The sequence below is a fragment of the Protopterus annectens genome, chromosome 2.part1 (assembly GCF_019279795.1).
Source record: "Protopterus annectens isolate FY-2018-M chromosome 2.part1, PAN1.0, whole genome shotgun sequence".
In the NCBI taxonomy this organism is placed as follows: Eukaryota; Metazoa; Chordata; order Ceratodontiformes; family Protopteridae; genus Protopterus; species Protopterus annectens.
In genome coordinates, this window is record NC_056729.1 from 955,226,576 (window position 1) to 955,254,395 (window position 27,820).

Consider the following 27,820-nt stretch of genomic DNA (forward strand, 5'->3'; position numbering starts at 1 on the left):
GGGTTTGTAATACCCCTTTCAAAAACTGTTTAACTTGAGCATTGTTTGCAAGAGGAGGAGGAGAAAGATCTAGTGGCAGAAAAGCAGAAATTGCTGACAAGTGTACATTCATAGAATAGTATGACAAAACAACTGGACAGCAAATCATACAATAATGAAGAAAGAGAGTCAACTGGGCCTGAAGAAGGTCCTGGTTAATTTTTTAACACCTTTACTGAATTATCACTTTTGACATAGGCAAATTTACATTTATATATAAATCATCAAACTCTATTTACAAATTCACATTTACAAATATTATATGTCACATATATTGTAATTTATTATATATACAGAGCAGCATTACATAAATATCTCAGTTTCTATCTTTTCTTAAACCTTATTCCTCCTACAAAACATTTTTCTGTATGTACACAATTTCCATTTCTTTTCTATGTAATTTACTTCTACCCTTTACTAAACATCGCACTTCTTGTACTTTAACACGGTTACAATATTCGCTACTTGAAGTATAGCTGGTTTAGATTTTGATTTCCATTTTCTAGTAATTGCTTTTTTTGGCAGCCACCAGAATTAAACTTAACATGGCCTTACCATGTCTAGGCAAATTCAGGACCTGTGCCCCAGCTCAAAAATAAATCATTTCTTTAGTTACCATCATTTGCTTGCCCAGTATTCCTGACAGAGTACTCTGTAGGAAAGTTTTAAAGTCTGCCAGCTCATTACACTCCGAGAAGATATGCTCCCAGGTACTTCTTTCTTCCCCATTATGCCCAACATTTACCATATATCAGAGCAAAAAATGTTTGAAGTCTGCTGGGGGTATAAAAGTATATCAGCAAACACTTTCAGGCAAAAATCCAAAGTCTTATACATTTTGTTGCATATCTGGAAGCCATACAGATGCCCTCCCACTGTTTATTTTGTGAATTGCATATCTAGTCTCTTTAACTAATCATTTCTGGCCTGATCTGATGGATCCCTATACTTACTGGGCAATATTTTACATGCTCTACTAATTATCCCTTTAAAACAGCAGCTTCTGTTCCAAATTCAATTAAAAATGCAACCAATGTTGGACTTTTACTTAGGATTCTACTATCCCTTTCTCTTTGTCTATACTCTGATATTAATCCCTGATAAATTACAGTTGTGTACACTTGCCATAAATGTAGATGTTTGAATGTATTCACTGTTGCAGTCATCACATTTTGGTTATTCCTGCCAGGGTAGCCCTCAGCCGGCCCAAATACCAGAGACTTAGTATTTCTGCATCGGTTGCTGTCGCTTGAGGACTGACGTCAGGTCGTCAGTAGTATGAAATAAGGCAACTGATGCCATTACATCAGTTTTTCTTGCCCTAACCAGTCAGGAGCCCCCAAAGTAGGGTGCCAGATTCATGTGGAAGAACCCCAACAGTGGAAATAAATACCAATATGTCTCTTGTAAGGAAAGGAGGACAAGAAGGAAGGAAGAAAGGTAACAAAAGGAGAAAGATAAAAAGGGGGATGGAGGGAAACCAGGACTGCAGCAGTGAATACACTTGAACATCTACATTTATGGTAAGTGTACACAACTGTACAATGTTCTTCGTGTTTCACTGTTGCAGTCATCACATTTGGGTTGATTCCTAAAGCTGAGGAAAAGGGTGGAGACAGGCAAGGAAGCTAGGGGCTGGCTAGGATGCCCTGCGAGACTGCAGAGGCAAACCCTGCTCTGGATTTGGATAAGAGTGGCAGGTGGAAATTCTTGGTAAAAGTGTGAACAGATGCCCATGTGGCAGCCTCCAGGATGTCCCTGATGGGGACTCTTCTGAGGAAAGCTGCAGAGGTGGAGGCTGCTCTGGTGGAGTGTGTCCTGACCCCCTTGGGTGGAGGCTTACTATGTTGTTTGTAGCAGAAATGGATGGCAGTGAGCTATCCATTTTGAAATGGTTTGCTTGGAGATAGCTTTGCCTTCTGTCCCTGTAGCAAAGCTAACCAGCAATTGATCAGACTTTCTGAAGGATTTGGTCCTGTCCAGATAGTATCTGAGCTGTCTGTGCACATCTAGTGTGTGAAGAATCCTTTCCTCCTTGTTCTCGGGATTAGGAAAGAAGGTGGGAAAATGAATGGATTGGTTGAGAGACACACTGGACACCACCTTGGGAAAGAAGGATGGGTTAGTTCTAAGGGATACCTGGTCTACATGAAAGATGATGAAGGGCTCCACAGCCATGAGTGCTTGCAGCTCAGAGACTCTTCTGGCTGAATTGATGGCCAGAAGGAATGTTGTCTTCCAGGAGAGAAACTTTAGCTCTGCAGAAGAATCTGGTTTGACAGGAGGCAGGGTGAGCATTTCCAAGACAAAGCTAAGGTCCCAAGCTGGTGTTGGTGCCCTTGTGGGGGGCCTCAAATTGCTAGCCCTTCTGAGGAACTGCTTGATTAAAGGGGGCTGCTCAGTGGGAAAATGAGCAGAAATAGCAAAGGCATGAATTTTTATAGAGGAGAAAAGGAGACCACTGTGTAGTAGGTCAGCTAATTAATCCGGGATGAGGGGGATGGAGGGGCTGTGCCATATTGTCCCCCTTAGCCTGGAACCAAGTGCAGAACCTTTTCCATTTATCTGAATAAGACTTCTGGTGACAGGGTGTCTGGCCTCACAGATAACATCCAGAACCTGCTTACTGAGGATGGCAGACTGGTTCGAGGTTAGGGAATAAGCCAAGCTGCCAAACTGAGTGTCTGCAATTGGGGATGCATGAATTCCCCTTCCCTCTGGGTTAGGAGGTTTGAAATCTGAGGAAGATGCCATGGAGGCAGCGGGGACAGGCTGTGCAGCAAGGGATACCACTGTTGTCGGGGCCAGTCTGGAGCTATAAGAATAGTTCTTGGTTTTTCCTCCCTTATTTTGAGCATAACCCTGGGGATGACAGGTAGGGGAGGAAAGGCATAGACTGAGAGGCTGACCTAGGCGAAGGACACGGCATCCACTGTCCAGGCCAAGCAGTGATGCTCTCTGGTGCAGAATTTGCTGAGCTGATGGTTGGTGTGGGGGGCAAAGAGGTCGACCTTGGGGGTTCCCCATTTCTGAGCTATTAGGGTGAAGGTACTTTTGTTGAGCTGCCACTCGTGTGGGTCCAGAAGGTTTCTGCTTAATTGGTCTGCCAGGGAGTTGAGACAGCCTGGAAGGTATTGTGCTAACAGGTGTAGTTGCATGGGAGAGGATGTGAGCCAAAGGGTCATAGCCAGCCTACACAGAGGGTAGGAGTGAGTCCCTCCCTGCTTGTTGATGTACCACATCATAGTGGTGTTGTCGGTTTTGATCAGAAGAACCCATGGAGAGAGAGAAGGGATTTGAAAGCTATCAAGGCGTGCTGCACAGCCATCAGCTCTTTTTGACTGATGTGCAGGGGGATTTGCTGTGGGCTCCATTGGCCCTGTATGCACCTGCCATCCAGATGTGCACCCCAAGCGTAGTCTGATGCATTTGTGGTGAGGGTCTGGGCAGTGGGGGGATGGGGAGAAGGGTAGTCCCCTGTTGTGGGAGCATGCTGTTGCCCACCAAAGAAATTCCTTTCTGAGGCAAGGAATTATAGGTAGAAGAGTTTCCAGGTCTTGAGAGTGTTGACACCAAAGGCTCTTAAGGTACCACTGAAGTTTCCTCATATGCAGTCTGGCATATGCAATGAGGAGTATGTAAGATGCCATGAACTCCAGAGCTTGCAGGATTTTCCTTGCAGAAAGCTGGGGCCTGGTGGCCAGTTGAGACAAGTAGGCTGTCAGGAAATGTTGTTTCTCTGGTGTAAGGTATGCCATCTGGGATGCTGTGTCCAGACTTGCTCCCAGGAATATAATCCTTTGGGTGGGTACTAGTTTTGATTTTCATTGACTGTATACCCTAGGGATGTTAGTGGGGTTAGTAACTTTTCCTGGCCATCTGCCTGAATAACTCAGTCATCTAAGTAGGGGTAAATTTGAATATTTCTTTGTCTGCAAAAGGCAAGAGCCAGAGCCAGACATTTTGTGAAAACTCTGGGAGCAATAGATAAGCCAAAGGGAAGTGCAGAGAACTGAAAGTGTTGAGATCCTGCCCTGAAGCAGAGATATTTCCTGCATGATTCCCTGATAGGAATGTGGAGGTAGGCCTCTTTTAGATCTAGGGTGGCTAGCCAAACTTCCTTGGAGAGCATGCGCAGCAGTTGTTGGAGGGTGAGCATTTTGAATTTTGGGATCACCAGGAAGGTGTTTAGAATGGATAGATCGAGGATGGGGTGCCAGGTGCCCTCTTTTCTGGGCACCAGAAAAAGTCTGAAGTAGAAGCCTTGGCCTATTTGTTCTGCAGGAATGTGCTCAAAGAGAGCAGGGAATGGATTTGCTTTTGAGCCTCTGCCCACTGATTTGGTGGTAAATCTGGGAACCCTTTTGGGGTTGGAAGGGTGTGGAAGGAGAATTTGTATCCCTGAGACACAATGTTAAGAACCCATTGGTCCTAGGTAATGCTGGCCTAGGTGCTTAAGTGAAAAGAGAGTTTTCCTTCTAGGGGTAACTGAAGGTGGGCAGAGGGGAGGTTGGGAGGACGTGAGTCACTGTACGTTCTTACCATAAGGCGGTGGCTTAGAACTCCCTGGTTTTGAAGTGGAGGTAGTCCACTGCTTAGATCTCTGCATTCCCTGGGGCTGCTGTATGGGGGGTCTGTTTCCACGGGGTCTAGGCTGGGCCTGTTTACTCTGAGCAGGAAAGGACCAGTGCGTGGAGGGACAATGCCTGCTGGACCTGTGCGAAATCTTTAACTGTCTGCATAGATTTTGCTTTTTCTTCCATCTTTTTTAAGACCTCTTCAGCCTTAGTGCCAAATACGTTATCTTTGTGCAAGGAGGCATCCAACAATTTAGATTTGATATGGTCTGGCAGGGGATGTTCCTTAAGCCATGCATGTCTTCTAATGACAGATCCAGTGACTGCTGCCCTGCAAGAAGCTTCTAGGGCATCAAAATCACAGTGCAAAGTGTGTTTAGTTACTTAAATAGCAGTGTGCATTAAGTCTTGTAAATCTTTAGATTCTGCTCAAGCAGGGAAGGAAGATTTTTTTTGTTTAAGCAGTTCCAAGGTGTGTTGCTGATATTTAAGCATATGGAACTGAAAATGTAGTGCCCTGATAGCAAGAGTAGCTGAAGTGTATACTTTTTTACGCCATCTGTCCAATGCTCAGGAATCCCTGTCTGAGGGGGTGGGATTCTTAGCAGAGGTTGCTTTAATCCCTTTTGGCCGTTGAGAAATGACCTCAGGGTCAGCTGTTGGATTTTTAAAAAGATATTTGTGTGAGTCAGGGACTCTGTAGTACCTCTCTGATTTTCTGGGAGCAGGAGGTAGGGCATCAGGAGTCAAGCTGGATTCAAGGAAACCATCGTCCACCACATCCAGGACTGGGGGGATGGCCAAGGGTCTGTGCTGTGGAAGATTTAGGAATTCCCTGAGTCTCTGTTTAGACTGAGGGTAGTCCTGACTCTACCATTGGAAATTTGGAAATGCTCCCTTAAAGTATGCGGGGTTTCCCCAAAGGAAAAATCCTGTGGGGGAGAGGCTGAAGGAATGGATTCCTCTGCATCAGAATCTTCATAAATGGAGAGGGGTTGCATGTCTTCATAATCAGGTGCATCAGATTCATCTGACTCTTGTTCAGATAAAACTACTGGGGACAGATCTCTTTTCCTTTTAGAGAGTGTAGCTTGGCTTCCCCTGATCAACATGATAAGGTCTTTCGCCATTTTAAGCATTTGAGACTGAGGCAAGGAAGCAGGTGCCTCTGGGTAGTCAGTTTCTTGGGTATGGTTCGAACCCTGGGCCAAAGGAACTCGGTTGTTTTCGAAAGAACGGTAGTAGTGAAAGATGATGTTGCTTTGTGTCGAGATTTGGTGGTGCAAATGACTTCCTAAGAAGTCGGTGCCTGCTCAGCAGCTCCGGACCCATCCAAGGTAGAGACAACCGCAGGATCCTTAGACAAAGAAGAGTTTTGCAGCATACAGGACTCCAAAAGGGTCTCAGTAGCGGCCTGCAAATCAACTGAAGTGGGCATCAGGGGCTGCGAAAGCATCTCACTGGGTATTGGAGGACTGAAGACTAGCTTAACGGAAGCATCGTTGGAAGGTTTGGACCTGGGCAGTCTGTCTCTGTCTTTATCTTTACATTTTTTCAGATCATCTGCTGTTGGGTGGCTTACCGAAGCCATATTGGAATTCGAGGACTGTAAACGAAAATATCTGGCTACAATAAGGGCCAGACGACGGATAGTTCTGGTGTTGAAAAAAGCACAGAAGCAACAATGGGGGACATCGTGGTCTGGGCCTAGATAAGTGACGCAGTTAAGTGTGGAAGTCTCGGTGTGGTATTTGCTTTCCACAGGCGAGACAATTATTAACTTTTTCTGACATCGGTTAGTACAAGAAAAAAGGATCCCCAACGGGGTACTTAGCTTTAAATGACTTCAACTTCAATTCAGAAATGAAAACTCAGGTAGCGGCCGACCGGCACGTGTGCCAACTGCTTCTGCTTCTGGCTCCATGCCAAGAAAGACTGATGTAATGGCGTTGGCTGCTTTACTTTATACTACTGACGACCTGACGTCAGTCCTCAAGCGACAGCAACTGACGCAGAAATACTATGTCTCTGGTACTTGGGCTGGCTGAGGGCAACCCTGGCAAGGATAATCCAAATGTGATGATGGGAACAGTGAAACACGAAGAACATGGAAGGCAATCACTAGCCTGCAGTCAAGATGTGTTCTTGGCCTATTCCCATTTTATTACCTTTCCGTCTAATTATTTGTTCCCCATACCTTGCCAGCTTCCTTCAGTAAAATCCAGTCCCCTCTTGTCTATTCTTTTCACCCCTAATTGCAGTCATCCCTATCGGCAGGATCTCCTTTCTCCACTCCAGTGTTGGTTTATTTTTTGGTTTACTATCTGCTACTTTATGAATATAACACTCTGTACGACTGTTGTTATTCTCCTTAAGGAACTGCATCCAAAATCACATTCTTTCCTTATTTCTTGAATTACTACCCTGATTAATCATCATTCCTTTTAATTTTGAATTAGTTTTCTGCTTGTGTTATGTAGAAGAGCCTTAACTGCATAGCTCTAATGCATCCCTTCAAATAAGGTAATCCTAAAACTAATTTTTCTATTGGGAGGATCAACTTATCCCACTTCACTCTTGCCCTTTTCCCCTCCAAAATAAAATCCTTCAATTATTGATTAATTACTATCCACAACTTCTCCTCTGGTTGATAAAAATATGCTTAACCTGTGTATAAAATTAAAGGCTTTAAAAACATTTTACTGCTTGTATCTTGATATCAATATCCACAGGCTCTTATCACATATCCTTAGCTGCCACAACAGAATCCGTTTTAATCCATACTCTTAAATACTTAATTTTTATCATGCCTCATAAATTTGGGCATTGCTGAATGAAATCATGTGGGGAGTACATAGCTTACAGCTATAGCCTTTGTTCTAGCTTCATTAATTTTACACCCTGAAAAAATACGGACCTGTCTTAGAATGTTCCACAATAATGATATGTCCCTTTCTGGTTCAGTCAGGTACAAAATAATATCTGCAAATAAAGCCAACTTTTCTAGAACACCACACCAATTATATCCTTGAATTTCTGACTACCTTATTGTCTTTGCTAAAGGTTCTAAGTATAATGCAAATTACAAAGGGGAAAGAGGACACCTCTGCCTGGGTTCCTCTGTTCAGGCACAACTTATCAAAGAGGAACCATCTCACTCTTATATTTGCCTCTGATCTTTCATATATATCTTTCTAATTAACCTTATTATTTTATCAGGAAGTACAAATGCTCCCATTGCCCTACTCATAAAATCCCAACTTACTGTATCAAATGCTTTCTCTGCATTAAGACCCAGCAATAACCGCAGTATTTTCCTACATTCTACTTCCCTCTGGACCATCACTGTTCTGTTAATGTTGTCAAAATTTTGCCACTCCTCCGCAAACCACACTGGTCCATATATATCAATTTTGGTATCGCCTTTGCCATTATTTTAGCCAGTACAGACATAAAAATATTATAATCATGGTTTAAAACTGAAATAGGCCTATATGAATCTAGGTCTGCTAGGTCTTTACTGTCTAAGTATTATATCCAACACATTTTTTTCTAGAATGTTGGTGCCTCCCTTCCTTTTAAAATACTATTAAACAAAACATTCCAAATCTTTATCACTGTCTTCCCTCCTAGCTTCCAAACTACCACCAGAATACCATCTAGACCTGGAGACTTTACTGCAGATTGGATATACATCACCATTTTTATCTCAGCTCCTCCTATCTTAACTGTTACATGATGAGTCTCATCTACCTCTAACCTTAGCATATTTAAGTCTTCCATAAATATTTCCATTTGTGCATTTTCTCAATTTCACTAGTCCTCTGCTTTATAAAAAGTTTCATAAAATTTCTGAAATATCTCTTAATATTTTATTAACCTGTGGTTATTTATTTATTTATTTGTTACAGGCTCCTTAAGTCTGGTAACAACCCTTTCTACTTTCTTTTGCCTAAGTTGTTGTATCAAAAGTTTTTGTACTTTGGAGTTATCAAAAACAGTCACTTAACAGTAATCTTTTTAAACTCCTGTATATTATTTAGGTACTCATTTTCTCTTTAGTATTCTGCAATTGTGCTTCTTCTTGTTCTATGAGATTCCCCTAATTTTTTAATACTTTAAAAATTTTCAGCCTCTCTAAATAACTCTTATTACTTCCTAACCAGATCTCTTTTATTTTTACTTCTACCCTATTTTTAAATTCCAATTTTATTTTATTCCACTCACTAGCTACAACCTCTGGAGTAGTTTTTATCATCCTTAATAGTTCCTGGATAATTTCCACTACCCATTCCTTACATTCCTCTCTCTTTAACAGGTAAGTGGGATGCACGACTGGCTTATCTTTACTTCATTATCCTGCATTTTTGACTTAGCAATTACTGATGCATGATCTGGAATAGTTATTAGATGTGTGTGTGTGTGTGTGTGTGTGTGTGTGTGTGTGTGTGTGTGTGTGTGTGTGTGTGTGTGAGAGAGAGAGAGAGAGTTCTCAATTAAATCCACATGTTGCTGTGAAATATAATTTCTGTCTAGTCTGAAAAAGTAATTGCACCTTGGTGAATAATACGTAAATTTTAACCGAGCTTCAACTACTGAATTCACATGTTACATACCAAACATTTTCGTAAAATTCTTCAGAAATCTACAGTCTTTTGTTATATTTTCCCTTCTAAGACCCCCAGAAATCAAATTCCAGCCCCCACTGATAAGTAATATTCCCTGCTGAAAGCTGATTATTTCTCTCCAAATTATTTTAAGCTTCATTACAGCAGTTTCAGGTGGAATATAAATACATGCCAGTGTAATCCTGTTCATTTGCCAGTAGCCCCATACAGCCATAAACCTGCCATTATCATCTTTTCCCCCTCTTGTATTACTAACCGAGCTCCTCTAGCAATTAACATAAGCACTCCCTCTTTAACTTTGTCCCTGATATTCTGCAGAATCTTCTTCTTCTTTCAGCTTTTCCCGGTTAGGGGTCGCCAGAGCGGATCACCGTCCGCTCATGATCCTGAAATCCTTCCCTTATCAAATTCACTTGCTCATTTCTTTCCAAGTGTGTCTCCTGTAGCATTGCTATTTGCACTCTGCATTTCTTAATATAATTAAGTATTCTTTCCTTATTTTAAACTTGTGAGACCATTCAAATTCCAAAATAATATGGCAAACATGTCCATTATGGTAATAAGTCATTATTCCCACCTATTACATATGGCAACTTTTTAAAATGCCTATAATTAATGTTTGGCAGGTTAATCCTTTATACAGTTTTTTTTTTCATATCAGCACTGGAACTTAGCTCACATTTTACAAGTTTTTTGTTTTAATAAAAACTCTCAGAAAATAAATAAATACAACTCCAGAACACCAATATAACCTGCTAGCTTAATACAAACATACAGCTATGTACATATTCAAATGATGAAGTTTAACATTCCTAATAGGAACATCTGTGTCAAATAGACAGCTGAAAATACAGGTCCTAATTAGCCTGAAATTGAGGTTATGCATGCTAAGACATGTTACTGTTTGTGCTTCTACTTACACTAAATGGTGTCTTTTTTATCTTTAACCCTCCCATGATGTGCAAACAACTTGCATGCTTACAGAAATCATTAACTTTTAGCCTTGAAAAAAACAGTGTCCTGTCTTTTATTGCTCTATTATCAGCTTGTCTCCATGTAAATGTAAGAAAAAAAAGAAAATTGTAGTTCTCTGCTACAGCATGAAAGTCAAGCTGAAATATTAATTCCTAAAGGAAAACATTTCATTATACTTGGTGCTCTCATATTTGCTTGTTTCCACTTAACATTTATTATTAGATTACGCAAGGGTCTTAATCCAGACATTCACGTATGCAAAAGTAAGACAAAAACATATCAGCTCTACATATACTATGATCAGTGTACTTTTACATCCTGTCCCACACTTCAGCAATCCAGTATTACAGCCTATTAACTTAAACATACTTTTGTCTATCGTTTCTTCTCTTTTTGCACAGAAATGCCTATATTTCTTAATACAAAAAAAAAAAAATTAGAAAGAGAAGAGGAAGAAGAAAAAAGGCATCTGCGTTCTTTGGGAACTTTATCATATAAAATAACAAATAAAAATACTTTACTATAAAATAAACAATGTATATTGTGAAAAGTTTCATAAATATACTGTTAAGAACAGAAACTGTATTGATTACAGTTATCGGGGGTCCCAGTTCTTTGAGTGGCACCAACTAGAAAATCTTCTCAAATTGCATATATATGATTTTCTAGTAGCAGGCCTTTTCACCTCCTTTAATAACTGTTGCTCATCCTCAAAAAAAGTACCTAAAATATATCAAAACTCTATTATCTATGCAGCTAGTTGAAGAGTTTCAAGATTGGAGTATATCAAACTTCCCCTTTCTTCGACCACCACATGTCAACTACTGTTAGGAAGTCCTTTTTTATAACATAACTTATTAGCAAGTGTACGGCATTCAAATCTAGAGAGGTGATCATTCCACTGTACACTACAATTATTAGGCCAATCATTGAACATAATGTCCCATCTGGCATGTACCTGTCCAAGCACCTGAAAACTCAAGCAACCACAATGTTTTCCTCACCAGGAAAACCATGGGAATAAATCACAAAAGCTACTTGGAATACCTCAAAACCTTGCCCCCCCATTCTCAATGTCCTAGAGGCTAATAAGGGGAGATCTCTGCCTCACATATAGAGCCACTACCCACCCCACCCCATCCTTGCAGACTCCTACACATTCATTAATCCAATAGTGGCAGAAACACATGTTCTAGAGATCTCAATATGTATTGCAACCTAAATAGAACATGCTGGAGCCATAGTTACATCTCCCAAACAATACCACTTCTCTGGAACTGCCTTCCTCTTCATGTGAGGTTAAGTATATCTCTTACTTTACTCCAGCACAATCTGGGTGCAAGGATGAGAAACTGTGAGTTCACGCCTGGTTTGGCACCACTGTCCTTATGGACAGGGGGAACATGTAAATGCCTGCTCCAGGGTTATGGTTATTCATTCTTTCTATAAAATGGTTCTCACACAATACTACAGGATTATCTCACCTGGGGTTAAACAAGACTTCCACAAAATACAGGGGCTTTGGTACTAAACTGCTAAGGTTAGAAACTCAGTGGGATTGTATGAATAGACTGATAAAGATTCTCACAGATCAATAACCAATAAGTACCCATGAGAGAGCAGAATTTCTCCAGACATTTGTTCTGAGAGGAGTAAAACAGATCTACATGAGGTGCTCCCCACAGTTTGATCAATTCCTGGAAGACCCCATAATGAAGTTTCCAAGTGCAGGGGTATTATCTGGTCCTTCTGAGCTACTCTGCAGTAAGGCTTCACTCTGATGGAATGTATGAAGCCTAAATACTCAACACTGAGCTGAAATGCTACCTCCTAGGCTATCGTAGCCAGTCTGCAAAGATTATAGGAAATGTAACCCCCTTCCCATTTATTTCTGTACCGCATCACAGTAGTGGTGTCTGTGTGCACTTTCAGATATCTGGGTCTATATTATAAGACCAAAAGATTACTTCAGCGAATGCTCAAATGAGAGAAAACGCTGGTAATCGAACTGCTTATTGTGGGGGGCTATGCCCCCCACACCCCTCGCTAACTATATATATTCCAACTCTGAGATCAAACTACAGTGAGGAAAGGACAAATATCCCACTCCTCACTGCACTATGACCCCACAAACATCCTTTCATTTACCAGCGTTTTCGCTCATGTGAGTGTTCGCTGAAGTAAACTTTCGGTGTTCTAATAGAGACCCCAGATATCCTGAGGACCAAACCTGTTTCAAGGCCTTTAAAGCACTGATGACAGACAACATCTCTCTGACATTTATGTGCTTCTCTCTATCCACTGTGCCTGACAGAGCTTGCAATTTTATCCCTTTTGAAACCACTCCCCACATCAGGTCAGAAGGGTCTGTGATGATTGACTGGAGATGGTTGGAAGGGAGAATGGAAGATCTAGATTGCACGCTATCTAGTGCAACCACCATCCAATCTTCTTTACAAATCCCAGAACTGGAATCTGAAAAATCAAAGGGTATGAAATTCTGAGTCCACACTGTTCTAAGGTACCACTGCATTTTCCTTATATGCACACTGGCAAGGGGCAGCATTATCATTATTGATGTCATGTACCCTAGAAGCCTGAGAAATTCCCTTGCAGATGATTGGCTTAAGTCGGAGAAGCTCTGGAAAATCTATTGAAAAATATACACTTTGTCTCAGGGAAGGCAGGCAGCGTCTCATATATCCCAGGAAATCATTCTGTGAGATTGAACCACAAAAGACTTCTAGAAATTGATTTAAAATTCTACACTGAGTAGAAGTTCCTGAACAGCTGCTAAAGACTCTTGGCCCCTGGAAAATTTTTCTGCAAAGATAAAGACAATTGTCCAAATATGAAAAGATATGACTGACCTAGAGTCTGCAATAACTCAAGCTAGGCATTTTGTGAATACTCTTCGTACAGTGGAGAGTACAAATGGTAAAATAGAAAACTGATAGTGTGAGACATACACACAGCAAATCCTAAGAAATGCCTGAAATGTTCGGAAATATGAATGTGATGACAGGTGTACTTTAGGTCCAAGTTTTACGATGAAAGCTAGACAAGGAATCAAAGATTTTGAAAGTACATCTTGAACTTCAGAATTTTCACAACAAGGTTTAGAACAGAAAGATCCATCAGCAGCTTCCAGAATCCTTTTGGCCTGGGAACCAAAACTATCTTTGAGCAATAACCCTTGTTCTATGGCTCCATGAGACAGCATGTTAATCAGAAGAGAAGGAAAAAGAGAGAGATTTGGTTCCTTGGGTGAGCATTACAAGGGTGGGAGAAATTTCCATTGCCAGGAATATCTATGTTGGATTACAGTCAGATCTCAGCTTTCTGAGATTATCTAATTCTATAAGGGAAGATGAAGCCTCAGGGACATATAAAGGTTGCCAGGGAGGTGTTGGGGTGGGGGTGGTGGTGGTGGGGGGGCATGAAGAGATGGACAGTCATGATGACTGAAGAGAGCTGTCCTTGAACTTTGGAGGTTTTTCCTTTCGTTTTTGAGACACTTTTCCATTATTTTTGTAACCCAAACAGGTGGCTAACTGCTACTTAAATTGTTTATTGGAAAATGAGACTGAAGAGGAGGAAAAACTATATTTTGTTTAAAAAAAAAAAAAGAGTGTTGGAAAATCCGAGTCACTCCTTTTATCCACTACCCAAGTACCTCAGATACAGAAGGGTCAAGCAAAGTTTCTTTATTTAACATTTTCAGTTAGGTTTTGATTATGAAGCCAAGCATGTCTCCTCAAAACTGATCCAGATGCAGAAGCCCTTGAGGAAAAGTAAGCTGCATCACAAGCACATTTTAGGATATGTTTCGTCATCTGAGAAGCTGATGTACAGAAACATTTACTGGATTCTTTACCTCAGAAAAAGAATGGTTAACCTTTAACTTCTTCATATTCCCAAAGGACATAAGCAAAACCTTTAACATATAAGTCTGACAGTTCAAAATTCTGAAAGCGAAAGAACTAGAAGAACAGATTTTCTTCCAACGTATCAATTAATTTCCATGTTTGGCAGAAGATTTGATTAAATTAATGGCTGTTGGATTTGCTTTAGGATTAGAAGGCAAGTTACTTATGGGTCTGGGCACCTTACATAATCTGTCAAACCTCTTAGGAACTAAAGGTTGCCCATCTGGGAAGCTTGGATGCAGTGAGAAAAACATTCTGTATAGCAAGCAATATAGGAGGGACGGATACAGCTTTAGGTATCTATACCTGTAACAAACTGAAACATGTTTTCTATATTGTAGGAATTTCATTCTGATCCCTCTGAAAGGTACATCTTACCATAAGAGTAAATGTCCTGTCTCTCACTGTTGCAGTATTCCTTGGAGATATAGACATTTACATACAAAGAACAAAAATAGCGCAAAACAGCCACCCAGTATTCTGGACACATGCTAGCATTTAGGGGACAAATACCTGGAACAACACATTAAGAGGTAATGTAAGGGAAGCATCAGGAAACCCCAAAAGTTATAGCTTTGTACAACAGCAACTTATCTCTCAAGTGTTCTTTTTATCAATTTTCCTCAGTTGTTCACAGAACTTGCTTATTCTGAATTAATATTACATAACAGCATATTGTAATATTACACATGCTTCAGACCTGACAATGTGCAAGTTAATTCAAATCTTCCTATGCCATTTGCTTTCCTAGTAAATGATAGAATGATAAAAAGTATCCCTTATTATCACAACTTTTTTTCTCCCTAATGGCTACTGCATCACATTCCCTTTAAATATGCTTTGGTCTTACAACCCCGACTTCAGATGAAACAGAAGCCATGGAAGCATAACAAACGGTGACACTGTACAACCATTATAAAACAAATTTTCCAAACAGCAGACTTGGTATAGCTATGACTGGTATTTGCAACTGGTGTACAGAATGAAGAAGAAAGTAAAAGACTGTTATTTTTTTCCCCACAGAGGATTGTTAACATTTTTTCATTGTTTCCACGTGGAACTATTTACCCATCTACTCTGTATAAGATTATATCAACCAAATCATCAGTGGCATGATGTGTAACATTCCTTCACCTCCTTTTTAGCAATTACGTTTAGAATAATTTATAAAAAGACAATGTTTCTCTTGATAACCAAAGACTAAGGCCAGTATTCAGAATCTTCATGCAAACATGTTACCGGTATCTTTACTGTCTTAGAATGGGCACAGCTAGGCCATGACTCATTGAGACTATTTACATTACTGCAGTATGGCCACGAATAAGCCTAAGCAACTTAACTCACAATGAGAAGTAAATGATAAATTATGTAAATATGGTGTATGCTAATGACATTTTCTTTTGTCCACTTGCAATTCAAAGTCAAACTTCCATGTCATTCACAGAGTTGTTGGCAAAAGTGGAATCGAGTCTATTCCATCAACTTTGCAATCAACACAGATGCTTGCTGACCCTGCAAAACTGATTTCAGTTGTCCTTTTTCTGCTTTGATTCCTTATTCTTTATCATTACTGCACACAGCCACAGTTATAACACACAAAAAAACTCATCAGTTAGACAACACAGCAATGAAACTATGCCTGCCACCCTCAGGAAAAAAAAAAACAGTTATGTGACACAACCCCATAACAATATACACAATCACATTCTAGGCGAGTAAAGTCGTGCTGCAGTAATTATGTAACACAACCACCATGATATACACACACACAGTTCAGCTAAGTAAAGTTCATAGGTTCATAGGTTCATACTAGGCTATCTGCCCTAGGGCATTTATAAGCCTAGCCAGAGTGTGTTTGGCATTCGCCACCCATTTTAAATTAATTTTGCTATGCCCTTTTTCGAGGTTAGTATACTGTGCCTCTGTCTAACCTGGACTGGGATTTTATTCCAGAGTGAAGGGAGCCTCTGTGTTATGAATCTGTCCCTCCAGCATGTCCTATTTATTTCAGTGCTGAGGTTCAAGTCTCTCGAGCGTGTAGCTCAATGGGATTTGGATTTTCTGAGGTGCAGTATGTCCATTAATTCCGGGTTGGACATGGCTTTACACATCAGGCACAGATCGCCTCTGAGCAGGCGGTATGCCACTGAGTACAGCTGGAGTTTCTTTAACCGGGCAGCATATGGCATCTGTTTGAGCCCTTTGATCCTCTTGGTGAGGTACTTTTGGGGTCTTTCCAGTTGCTGCAGGTGTCTGGTAAGGTACATCCCAAAAGGGTTGTGCTGAAGTAATGTTTGCATTATCATGAGCTCATTCACAATAGTACACAAAGTACTTTGTTAACATAGCCATTCTCTAATTAGCCCTTACCACATTTCTGTAATCATGACTCTGTCATTTCTCATTTGTCAGTGACAGTTAGGAATCTCTCAGTAAAGATACGTGTTGAGCCAACAAAAACATCCTTGCCGCATCAGTACTTCTGAATTAAATCACTGCAGTTCTACCAAGTATGCATTATCACAAAAAACAAATACGATCATAAGAAGTTACTAGGCTAATCGCCCTAGGGCCCTTACAAGCCTAGCCAAGTTCTACCCTTATTTCCACGATCAGCACCTATTGCTCCTGTCCAAGACGGACACAGGTGGAACTCCTGAGATGAATTTACAGTTACCCACTCAATAGTCCAGACTGCTTTTGAAGACGGCCAGTGAGGTACTCTGACATGAAGTGGAGTCAGTTCCAAAGGTAAGGTAATCTCTGGGAGACAAATCTGTCCCTCAAGTCGGTTCTATTAATGTCACATACCAGGTTAAGGTCTTTAGCACGAGTAACCTGTGTACTATTTCATATACGGAGATGCAGCATTTCCAGAAAAGCAGGGCCAGAGATTGCCTTGTATGCAAGGCAGAGATCTCCTCTGAGTAGTCTCTATGAAACAGAATAAAGTGACAGTAATTGCAGATGATCCACATAACACAGATGCTCAAGACCCAGAATCTTCCTTGTGAAGATGCTTGGAAAGGGACATACCAAAAGGGGTGTTATGCTCAATTATTGGCCTAATGAGGGAAGAGTACAGGGAGGTTATAACTTCTTTTTTTTTCTGGAGGCAATGCCCTTACTTATGAGATGAGCAATATCAAATGCCCTTCTTACCACTGTAGAGACATGGTTGTTAAAGGTGAGGTTGTTGTCAACCTGTCTGCCCAGGTCTCTAACCAGTGAGTGTGTACTTAAGGTGTTGCTACTGATGTGGAAGTTAGCAGGAACAATGCCATTACTAAAACGGATGATAATACATTTTTTTGCACTGAGTTTAAGGCCATGAGTTTGGCACCAATCATTTGTTTGTGTAAGACCTTCTTGTAGGATGTTGGTATCATTTGGAGATTCTATGACCGCTCCCAGTTTGCAGTTATCAGGAAACTTTGTCAACCACAGACCTTTAGCTTTTGCTTGTACTTTGAAGAAATCGATTCCAAACAGTACAGGTCCCAGGACTAATCCCTGTGGAACACCACTGATTATAGGTCTGCCCTTGGAAGTGGTTTCCCCTATTTTGATTGTATTGGTTCTATCAGTGAGCCAGTTAGCAACTCATCTAATGATATAAGAGCTGATACCTATCTGGGCAAGTCTGTCAATGATGCCTGAGTGGGGGAAATGCCTAGGCTAAGTCTAGGTAAACTGTATGCACAGATTTCCCCTCGTCCAGGGCCTTGGTGACTGCCTCGAAGAAGTCCACCAGGTTTAACAGGCATGATTTCCCTTTGATAAATTCAAACTTAGTAGGGTCAAGTGTTTGGAGATTACCTATATGTTTGTTGATAAGGTCCATGACGATTCGCTCCATGGCCTTGCAGATAAGACTAGTCAGGCTAATAGGTCTATAATTCCCGGGTCAGTGGAAGTACCACCATTGTGCAAGGGAATAATGGTGGCCATTTTCCATTCAGCTGGGATGAAGCTGGTGCATAGACTATGATTGAAAAGAGTACCCGAATGTGTTGCTAATTCTTGTTGGAGCCCATGTAGGATTCAGCCTGGGATGTTATCAGGTCCCAAAGATGCTGTCTTCCTGGCCTCAGAGAGGGTGTTAATGACCTGCTCTTTAGAGATACAAAGTAGGGGACAGGTGGCAGGGATGTAATGGGGTATGTGTGGTGGGGACAGGGGAATGAAATTTTCACAGAACATGCCGGCCAACAGTTTAGCTATGTCCACAGGCTCAGTCTGTGTGGTATCATTAACTATCAGTTCGGCACAAATCTAGGCCTTTCCTTTTCTCATTTCCACTAATGCTAAAATGATTTTCCATTTACAAATTACTACTTACAGTATTCAACAAAACCATTGTAATATGCCTGTCATATGAATAAAACAACTGAATTCAACAACTGTACATTAATTTAGCATATCCACATAATTTTTTTCTTAGTTTAAAAAGTCTACGGTTTCCATAAGTAAGTTTCCACCTAATTCGAGCAATCGCACATTTTAACCTTACTCACATAAGTTAATGGTCCTTTACATGTTTTATATGCAAATAAGGCCCTTTTGTTTTTATCTCTGTGAATTGCAGTAATATGTCAATGTGCATGGCACCTTATGCACTTAATTGGTCTACCTGCTAATCTTTATATAAAGCGTATCTTCAGATAAGTTACGCGTTTGTCTTAACTGGGTGTGTTTATCAATGTGCCTACACATTTGCATAGTCAACATGAATAACATCCACCAACTACATTTGCATACTGAAGTAGCTCCAGTCTTTACAGATTACCGCTATGCTCAGCCAAAACGAGGGATATGAATACCACCCTAAATGCAAGCACATAAAGGCAACACTCAGAATTAAGTGGCACTAATGTAGGTTACTGACAGCTTAATTAATCCAAGCAAACACTGTTTACAGTGATCAAAAGATCTTGTCACTTATTCTGTCCATTCATGTTGAAATAAGGCTTTAAAAGGATGTCAAACGCTAATGTTTTTGACAGCAAAACTAAAACCAGTTCTGGTGATTTATCCCAGGAGGTAGTGTAAAAGTCCCCATCTGATTTCACACTTCAGTCATTATTTTATCTACCTAAATCTGCTAGATTTTTGTTTTTTGGACTATGGCTCCTGCTAACTTCCGGTCCTATTTCAATGTATTTGTTCCACTGGCTTTCCATCTCACATCATTCTGTACGGAGGCACTCCTACCCTTCAAGCTGAATTAGGTACCCATCTTAAAAGCTTGAATAAGATGACATCTCAGACACTTGTCAATATCATTAATATCACAGGTATCCTGGATTTTTTTCTTTTGTGTGCCTTGATGTACTTGGCATCAACATGCAATGCCTCAAAGAATGGTGTGTGTGTGTCTGTGTGTGTATATGTGCATTTTCTCAGTGATGTGTTAGGGAATCAATGTCAAGAACTAGTCTCTATCCTTGACTAGAAGGCAAATTTGTGATAGATTTTATCCTACGTAGCCAAAAAAAGAAAAGTTAGGCTATCAATTGCTCTTTCCCTAAATCATTTGGTAATCAGATTGTTAATCAAATGGAAGCCATCAATGGCACAGACAAATAACCCATTTCTTATGCCAATGAAATATATAATTTCTAGGCTTATTCCAATCCAGTACATTCAGCAAAAAATTAATTTTCTCAAAAACTGTTACGGTCATTTTAAAAGCTCTCAGAAACATATACGAGCATTCCTTCTAAATGACAACAGAAGATTAAGTAATTTTCAAAAATGTCTTCCTTAACAATGATTGAAAGATCTGTACAGATTCAAAGTCCTATAAACAAGTAATAGGGAATGATACTAGCTATTAAGAGGATAGGACTGGCCTTCATCATAGAGGCACTAAAGGGAAAGAAAAGTAGTTTAATAAAACACATTATCATGGACTACAAACATGGTTGATTTAATTCCATCTGTATTCTGTACAAGTATTATTTAAAGCATCTACTTCCATGGGCTGGATAAAATAGAGTTTTGTTCTTCTAAGTCTAAAAATAATTAAATGGAGCATATTGCGCTTCAGATGGGAAATGCATACAGAAACCACATATTATATTATTTAATTGCTGTTCATACCACTTCCAACACCCTCATGTTCGAGTATCACACGCTGATTGCTGCTAAACTCCAACTCTTCCAAAGAGGCATTCCCAGTGAGAACTGTAGTTTCAGGAACAGGTACAAATACTTCTGCCAATAAAGTGGTGGTGGCAAGTCCCACAGTTTCATATATCTGGAATACAAAGAAGTCATAAACAATTCATGCCAACAAGACTCCCAACATCAACTATAAGCTCTGCTTCTGCATGTCACATGAAAAAAAACAGCACACACACACACACACACACACACACACACACACACACACACACACACACACACACACACACACACACACACACACACACACCTCATTAAACAGTAACTACTTATGAAAATTCTAAGCCTTGAAAACTACTGTTTTTTTTTTATATAGTTACTGATTTCTCAATGTACACAGTATAGGTTTGCTTGTTACATGGTTGATATAAGGACACTGTACATATTGTCAGAAAGAAAATCAGAGAGGACTTTAGGTGAGTTGCCAGAACTTTATCACATTGTAAATAAGTTCAGAAGCAGCTACTGGAGGCAATGATCTGTGCACATACACTGCACAGCTTGTGACAGCCAAATAGCAAGCACTGGTATATATCTGAACCAGAGCAAAGAAAAACATTCCAGTTATATTGGTACGGGGCTTTAAAAGAGGACTCTTTTTCCATCTCAGTGTCACACTCCTTCAGGATTCAGTGTACACTTCTAAGCATATCCATACTTTGTGTGGCATCTCATCCTCATGCAAATTCATAATGGCACAAGGAGTATCTTAGTTTCTCAACTCTTCCTTTTCCACACAAGAACAATACTAGGTACCCATTCTAGTAATGTTACCCTGAAAGGAAGAACTGATTACCCTACAAATTCAGTTTATTTGAGTTGTGAAAAAAAGACACATGTGGACACCAAATCTATCAGCGATAATGGAAGTTCTCATTTTGGAGACATTGTAAATGTGATTAAACTCTACCAATACCACCCACTTTATTTGCATTTATTGCTAGAACAGTCTGATTGAACTTGATAACTTGTTTTCAGCTGAGTCCTGGAAAGAAAAGTTCTACAGTAAGGGAAGTTATACAATACATACCCTAGGAAAAAAAGCTTTGCAGTACTTTTATTTTAATTTATACTTACAATGCAGCATGTATTCCTTTTTTAACAAAAACATTTTTATTAAATTATGAGGCAATCTTACATTTATACAGTGGTGGCTGGTGACTTCAAATCACAGAGGGGCTGCAGGAGACAGCTGAATGGGTGGGGTCAAGGGGGAGGGGTGTGGTCAACCATAAAGGGGAGGAGCTATGCACAAAACCACAAAAAACTAACTTTAATTAAATACGCTGCCCTGGGTGGCAAACCATCATTATGAAAGTCCAATCAAGACAAAAATAAGTGTAGAAGAATAAAAATATTTCAATGCATTGGCTGCATGACAGCTTACTTAATATCTAGATGGAAACAAAAGGTTGTGAGGCATGAAAAAATAAATTACTTTTTAAATACATTACTGGAATGCCAGTCAAAATCAAGTATAAGAAAAACCAGAAGCACTCAACTCAAACCACTTCTCCTTGCACTGCAGTTCTAATTATAATATATTCAGCTTTATTAAAGTACCAAGTAACATGCTGAAAGTAGAAATCTATGTGATGCCCCCAACTTGTAAAAATGTTTCTTATCCAAACAAGACCTGCTGCCTGACAACTTGTTTCATGGGGAAAACATGATAAAAGTAAAAAATGAAAAGCAAACAAGAAACAAGCTCAAGATACATTGCTTAAAGGATTACTGTACAGGTTATGGACCACATATGATTGGCATTCTGTTTAGTTTACGGGTAAAGTCTGTAGAGATGACTGGAAGTCTCCAACAAGTGTAATGAGCTTTTTAAAATAATGGAATCCTGTCCTTTAATACCCAAGGCTTATACATTATCTAGTCAAGTATTCTCTGCATGGCAACAACAGAAAGGCTTTCAATGTTGGCAATTCTTTAACAGTATGCTTATTAAAGCTTACTTGCATCTTACGATGTCAGACAAGCTTACCTTATGGTCATTAAAGCATTGCTACTTAAACACAGAGCAACAGGCACTTTGAGTAATAAGCATAAATCTGAGTAATAAGCATAAATCAACAGTGCAAAAATATGACAGAAACCAGACCATTCTGCAAAATCAAGGACAGATGAAAAGCCACTGTAGTACTTATGCAGTGTGTCCTCCCCATCCAAGGTAGATACAACTACTCCTTGCCTTGCTTGGACACATCCAGAATCACTACATGGGGAGTGGGGTGCAACAAGCATGTCACAATTTGAAATCTCTCTGGCTGACTGTGATGGCCCTGACACATTTGTCATACCTCTCAACCTCAAGAGCAAGAAATCTGGACAAAGCCATACACAGAAGTGGGACAAAGGCCCAACAATAAGGACAATTTTTAAATATTGCTCTAATAAACTTAGAAAGATAATAGAATAGGTCTTGCATTAGTATGAATTTTCTGAAGGGTATAAAATCTGAAACTCAAATGTCTATCATTTTCTAACTTCAGTCTTTAGTGATTTGTCACTAATTTGCCAAAAACACAATTTTATGAAAAATGGACCAAAAATGTGATGCAAAAATATAAAACAGACACACAATACAGCTGCTACCTGTCAAAGAAGGGACACTTTAATATTAGTACTGCTACCTTGAGCAGCTGACAAAATAAAAGAATCTACATGCATTTCAAGTAATCTATAACTTTGATTATTACAGTTATTTCTTAATTGTAAACCCTCCATGTTTTCTTCCAAAATTGCTATTTTGCGGAGGGATTATTAGGGGGAAGAGCAACATTTTGAGCCAAAAATTGGGGACAGTTGAGAGGCTGGCTATGCCTAATTCCATAAAGCAATTTGTTTGCATGTACCTCTCAACCTGTTAATGCAGTAAATCTGAACAAGGCCAAATATATTGGGGGCACATATAAACAGTACTAAAAATTGCTCTTGTATAAATTGAGACAGTTGATAGAACAGCTCTTACTTTAACATGCATTTTTTCTGAAGGTTATGAAGTCTGAAACTTATTATTTAGTGACTTCTGGCAAATCATTTAGGAATTAAAACTACAAATTCTATGAACCACAAACCAAAAATAAGAAGCAAAAATCTATTCATTCTTTGAAAATCTGGACAGTTGGGAGGTATAGTTCAGCTGGGCCTGTCTGAGTTTGCTGCCCTTCCCCCCTGACAAAATAATGGTTGAATGGAGCCTCTGCAGCCATTCCAATGAACCATTACTTGGCTATTTCACTCCATTTACCATAAACACTAATGTGCATACTGCTTTACTTCTATGATGAGTTGGACTTCATTTGAAAGTTTTATTTTGTATTTTACAGCACAAACACTAAGTCATCTGTTAAACAAAGCAATGCAGTCTCACAATGAAAACTTAGCATTAAAACTTCTCTGCCCTTGAAACTCACATTAATTGAAACAGCATTGAAACCCACATTCAAAGAAAATACATTTTGCCAGTGGCAGATAAAGATTAATTTTGGGCTGTTTTGAATCATAGGCCCTTGCATATGAAACATACATGTGCTCTTTGATACACCTTCCTCATTGTACTAAAATTATATTCCTTGTACAATACAGTACACTTGTTAGAGGGTGTTTTAAATTTGTTTTGAACATTTTTCCAGTAAGCAATGAAACAAACCATATGCACCCACAATGGCAAAACTGCCCAGTTGAGAACATTTATCATAAAAAGTCTACTCAGACTTCCACAGTCCACCATTATTAGTAAATATACACAATTCTACAGTCCACCATTATTAGTAAATATGCACAATTCCACAGTCCACCATTATTAGTAAATATGCACAATTCTACAGTCCACCATTATCAGTAAATATGCACAATTCTACAGTCCACCTTTATCAGTAAATATGCACAATTCTACAGTCCATTATCAGTAAATATGCACAATCTCTGAAGTAAGTCATCTAAATAATTCCACATTAAAGAAATCTGTAACTAATGAAGCGGTTGCTGCTAGCAATCACCTTTATATTTCATGGTTTCATCGAAAAATAAAGTGTCTGTTGCCCCTCAGGAATAAATTGCCTATATTACATTAAAAAAGGATAAGCTAGTAATAATATTGCAAGAGGAAATGGATGGCAAACTGATAACGAACTCATAGTTAGTATCTTCACCAAGGAGAACATTCTCAGTACGGCAGCATCCACCCCTTGTGGGAGTAGAACCCACAGCCTTCTGCATCAAAAGCAAGTACACAAGTTAACTAGTTAACTAGGCAAAGCACTAAACTTCTATTCCCTTGCAGCTCTCAGCTCCTTGTAAAATCTACTCAATACTCAACTGCATCTCAACTTCGCAGCTTAAGAAAACTGGAAAAAGCCAAAATGTATTGGGGGGGGGGGTCAAAAGCCCCAAAACCAGGGACATATTAAACATTGCTTGTATAATCTTGGAAAGTTGCTAGAATAAAATGTTGTGTTGCCACCATATATTTTACTGCCAAGGTCCCCGAGCAAAAAACAGTCAGAGTAACATACCACTACGCCACATCAGCTGCTTTGTAAAAGAGAGGAAGACTGAAACTTAAATGGCTATCATTTAGTGAATTCAGTTCTCACCATAGCTGTCAACCTCTTAGTACAAAACACCTGGACAAACCCAGTAATGAGGGAATACAGCCCTCAAACATATTCAGTGAATTCAGTTCTTGCCATAGCTGTCAACCTTAGCACAAAACCTGGACGAAGCCAATAATGGGGGAATACAGTCCCAAAAATAGGGACAAATTTAAAATATTCATCTTATAAACTTAGAAAATTGCTAGAAAAAAAGGTTGTGCTACTATGTATTCTGAAGAACATGAAGTTTGAAATTCAAATGCCGGTCAATTTTACTGCGGACAGAACAAAAACAATTTTCAGCAGAGATGCAGGGATTAATACTGCAGACACGTCTTTGTAAAATGGCAGGGCACCAGAGCAAATCCACACAAACACAGGGAGGAGATGCAGACTCCACACAGAACCCACCCCAACCAAGAATGAAACCAGAAAACCTATAGCTGTGAGGCAACAATACTACCACTGCACCATCAATTATGCAAGGAATTAAACATTCAGAAACCTGAAGTCTGAAATTCAAATGCCTGTCAATTTTACTGCGGACAGAACAAAACCAATTTTCAGCAGAGACGCAGGGATTAATACTGCAGACACGTCTTTGTAAAATGGCAGGGCACCAGAGCAAATCCACACAAACACAGGGAGGAGATGCAGACTCCACACAGAAGCCACCCCAACCAAGAATCAAACCACAAAACCTATAGCTGTGAGGCAACAATACTACCACTGCACCATCAAATATGCAAGGATTTAAACATTCAGAAACCTGAAGTCTGAAATTCAAATGCCTGTCAATTTTACTGCGGACAGAACAAAACCAATTTTCAGCAGAGATGCAGGGATTAATACTGCAGACACATCTTTGTAAAATGGCAGGGCACCAGAGCAAATCCACACAAACACAGGGAGGAGATGCAGACTCCACACAGAAGCCACCCCAACCAAGAATCAAACCAGAAAACCTATAGCTTTGAGGCAACAATACTACCACTGCACCATCAATTATGCAAGTAATTAAACATTCAGAAACCTGAAGTCTGAAATTCAAATGCCTGTCAATTTTACTGTGGACAGAACAAAACCAATTTTCAGCAGAGATGCAGGGATTAATACTGCAGACACGTCTTTGTAAAATGGCAGGGCACCAGAGCAAATCCACACAAACACAGGGAGGAGATGCAGACTCCACACAGAAGCCACCCCAACCAAGAATCAAACCAGAAAACCTATAGCTGTGAGGCAACAATACTACCACTGCACCATCAATTATGCAAGGAATTAAACATTCAGAAACCTGAAGTCTGTAATTCAAATGCCTGTCAATTTTACTGCGGACAGAACAAAAACAATTTTCAGCAGAGACGCAGGAATTAAAACTGCAGACACGTCTTTGTAAAATGGCAGGGCACCAGAGCAAATCCACACAAACACAGGGAGGAGATGCAGACTCCACACAGTAGCCACCCCAACCAAGAATCTAACCAGAAAACATATAGCTGTGAGGCAACAATACTACCACTGCACCATCAAATATGCAAGGAATTAAACATTCAGAAATCTGAAGTCTGAAATTCAAATGCCTGTCAATTTTATTTAACATTTGTTAATCAGGACAGTCTGACTTGGAACAAAAAAACAATTTTCAGCAGAGGCCCAGGAAGAAATAATGCAGACATGTCTTTGTAACATGGGAGGACACAAAAGCAAACCCACACAAACACAGGGAGAAGATACAGACCCCACAAAGAAGGAACCCCAGTCAAGAATCAAACCTGAGAACCTGCAGCTGTGAGGCAACAATGCTACTACTACACCATCAAATATCAAGCATTAAAACATTTACAAACCACAGATATTATGAGGAACAGATCAGATCAAATATGAGGCAAAAATCTGCAATTTTTTTACAAATGGTGGTGGGTAGGGAACTCAAGTCCTTAACACCTGCATACAGGGTACAGGGTTCAAGCCTGAGGTATTCCCTACCACACCACCATGAGCACCTGGGGCATTTACACACGCACACACACACACACACACACACACACACACACTTTCAAGTATGCAAGCACCACACATTTCAGATAGTAAATACAAGCACACACCATATATTCCATCAAGTGCCATACACTTACCTGTCCTGTCCGTTCTCCATAATATCCATCCAGCTAACGTCCTGCCCACGCAATACTCCCAAGACCCGCGAGATCCCTGCTGCATTCAAAACCTCCTTCCCGAGATCGGCGAGACTGTTCCTAAATCCTTAATCCTGACTGCTGCTGTTGCAGTCCGGCCCCGACATATTCTCCCAGCGAGTCTGTGCACGTTTAACGTGCACATACGTCTCCTTGTGTCCCCCTATGGGGACTGCCAGACTGCCAGGAGCATGCGCATAGACGCGCAGTAGTCGGGACTACTGCACATGCGCGAAGTCCGCGAAATTTAAAAAACATTTTTTTTTTCTATTTTTTATTTTCTTTTTGATTTGAGGGGGCTGCAGTCCGGCAGTCCAATAGCACGGGCCGCCCCTGCATTTATATAAATGAAAATAAACCATGCAGACACAATTTCAGTTGCAAATATACATTATAAACCATGCCAACACAACTGTAACTGCAAACATTATGCACCACTTCTAATATATCCAATCACTGTCAGTCAACCATTACATAGTTCATTCAATTCACGTCTTCCTTTGAACCTCATTCCTCCTCTGCATGTACTGATCCAACACTTCCCATTTTTTTCCCCAAGCAATTTGCTCCTAACCTTTTCTAAAGATCACAATTCCAGTTGTTTTATCTCTGTTGCTATCTTCAGTACTTCTAGTAAAGTTGGTTTAGACTTTGATTTCCATTTTCTAGTAATTGCTT

The 27,820-nt window shown here is 40.0% G+C and overlaps 1 protein-coding gene across 1 annotated transcript in view; it reads right to left on the reverse strand.

The window, feature by feature from the left end:
* Positions 1 to 27,820, reverse strand: part of CC2D2A (coiled-coil and C2 domain containing 2A) — a 3,655,067-nt gene that overhangs the window by 2,111,331 nt on the left and 1,515,916 nt on the right. Inside the window, exon 17 of the mRNA XM_044062582.1 lies at positions 20,254 to 20,410. Coding sequence (XP_043918517.1) covers positions 20,254 to 20,410 — 157 coding nt within the window. The remainder of the gene's footprint in view (positions 1 to 20,253; positions 20,411 to 27,820) is intronic.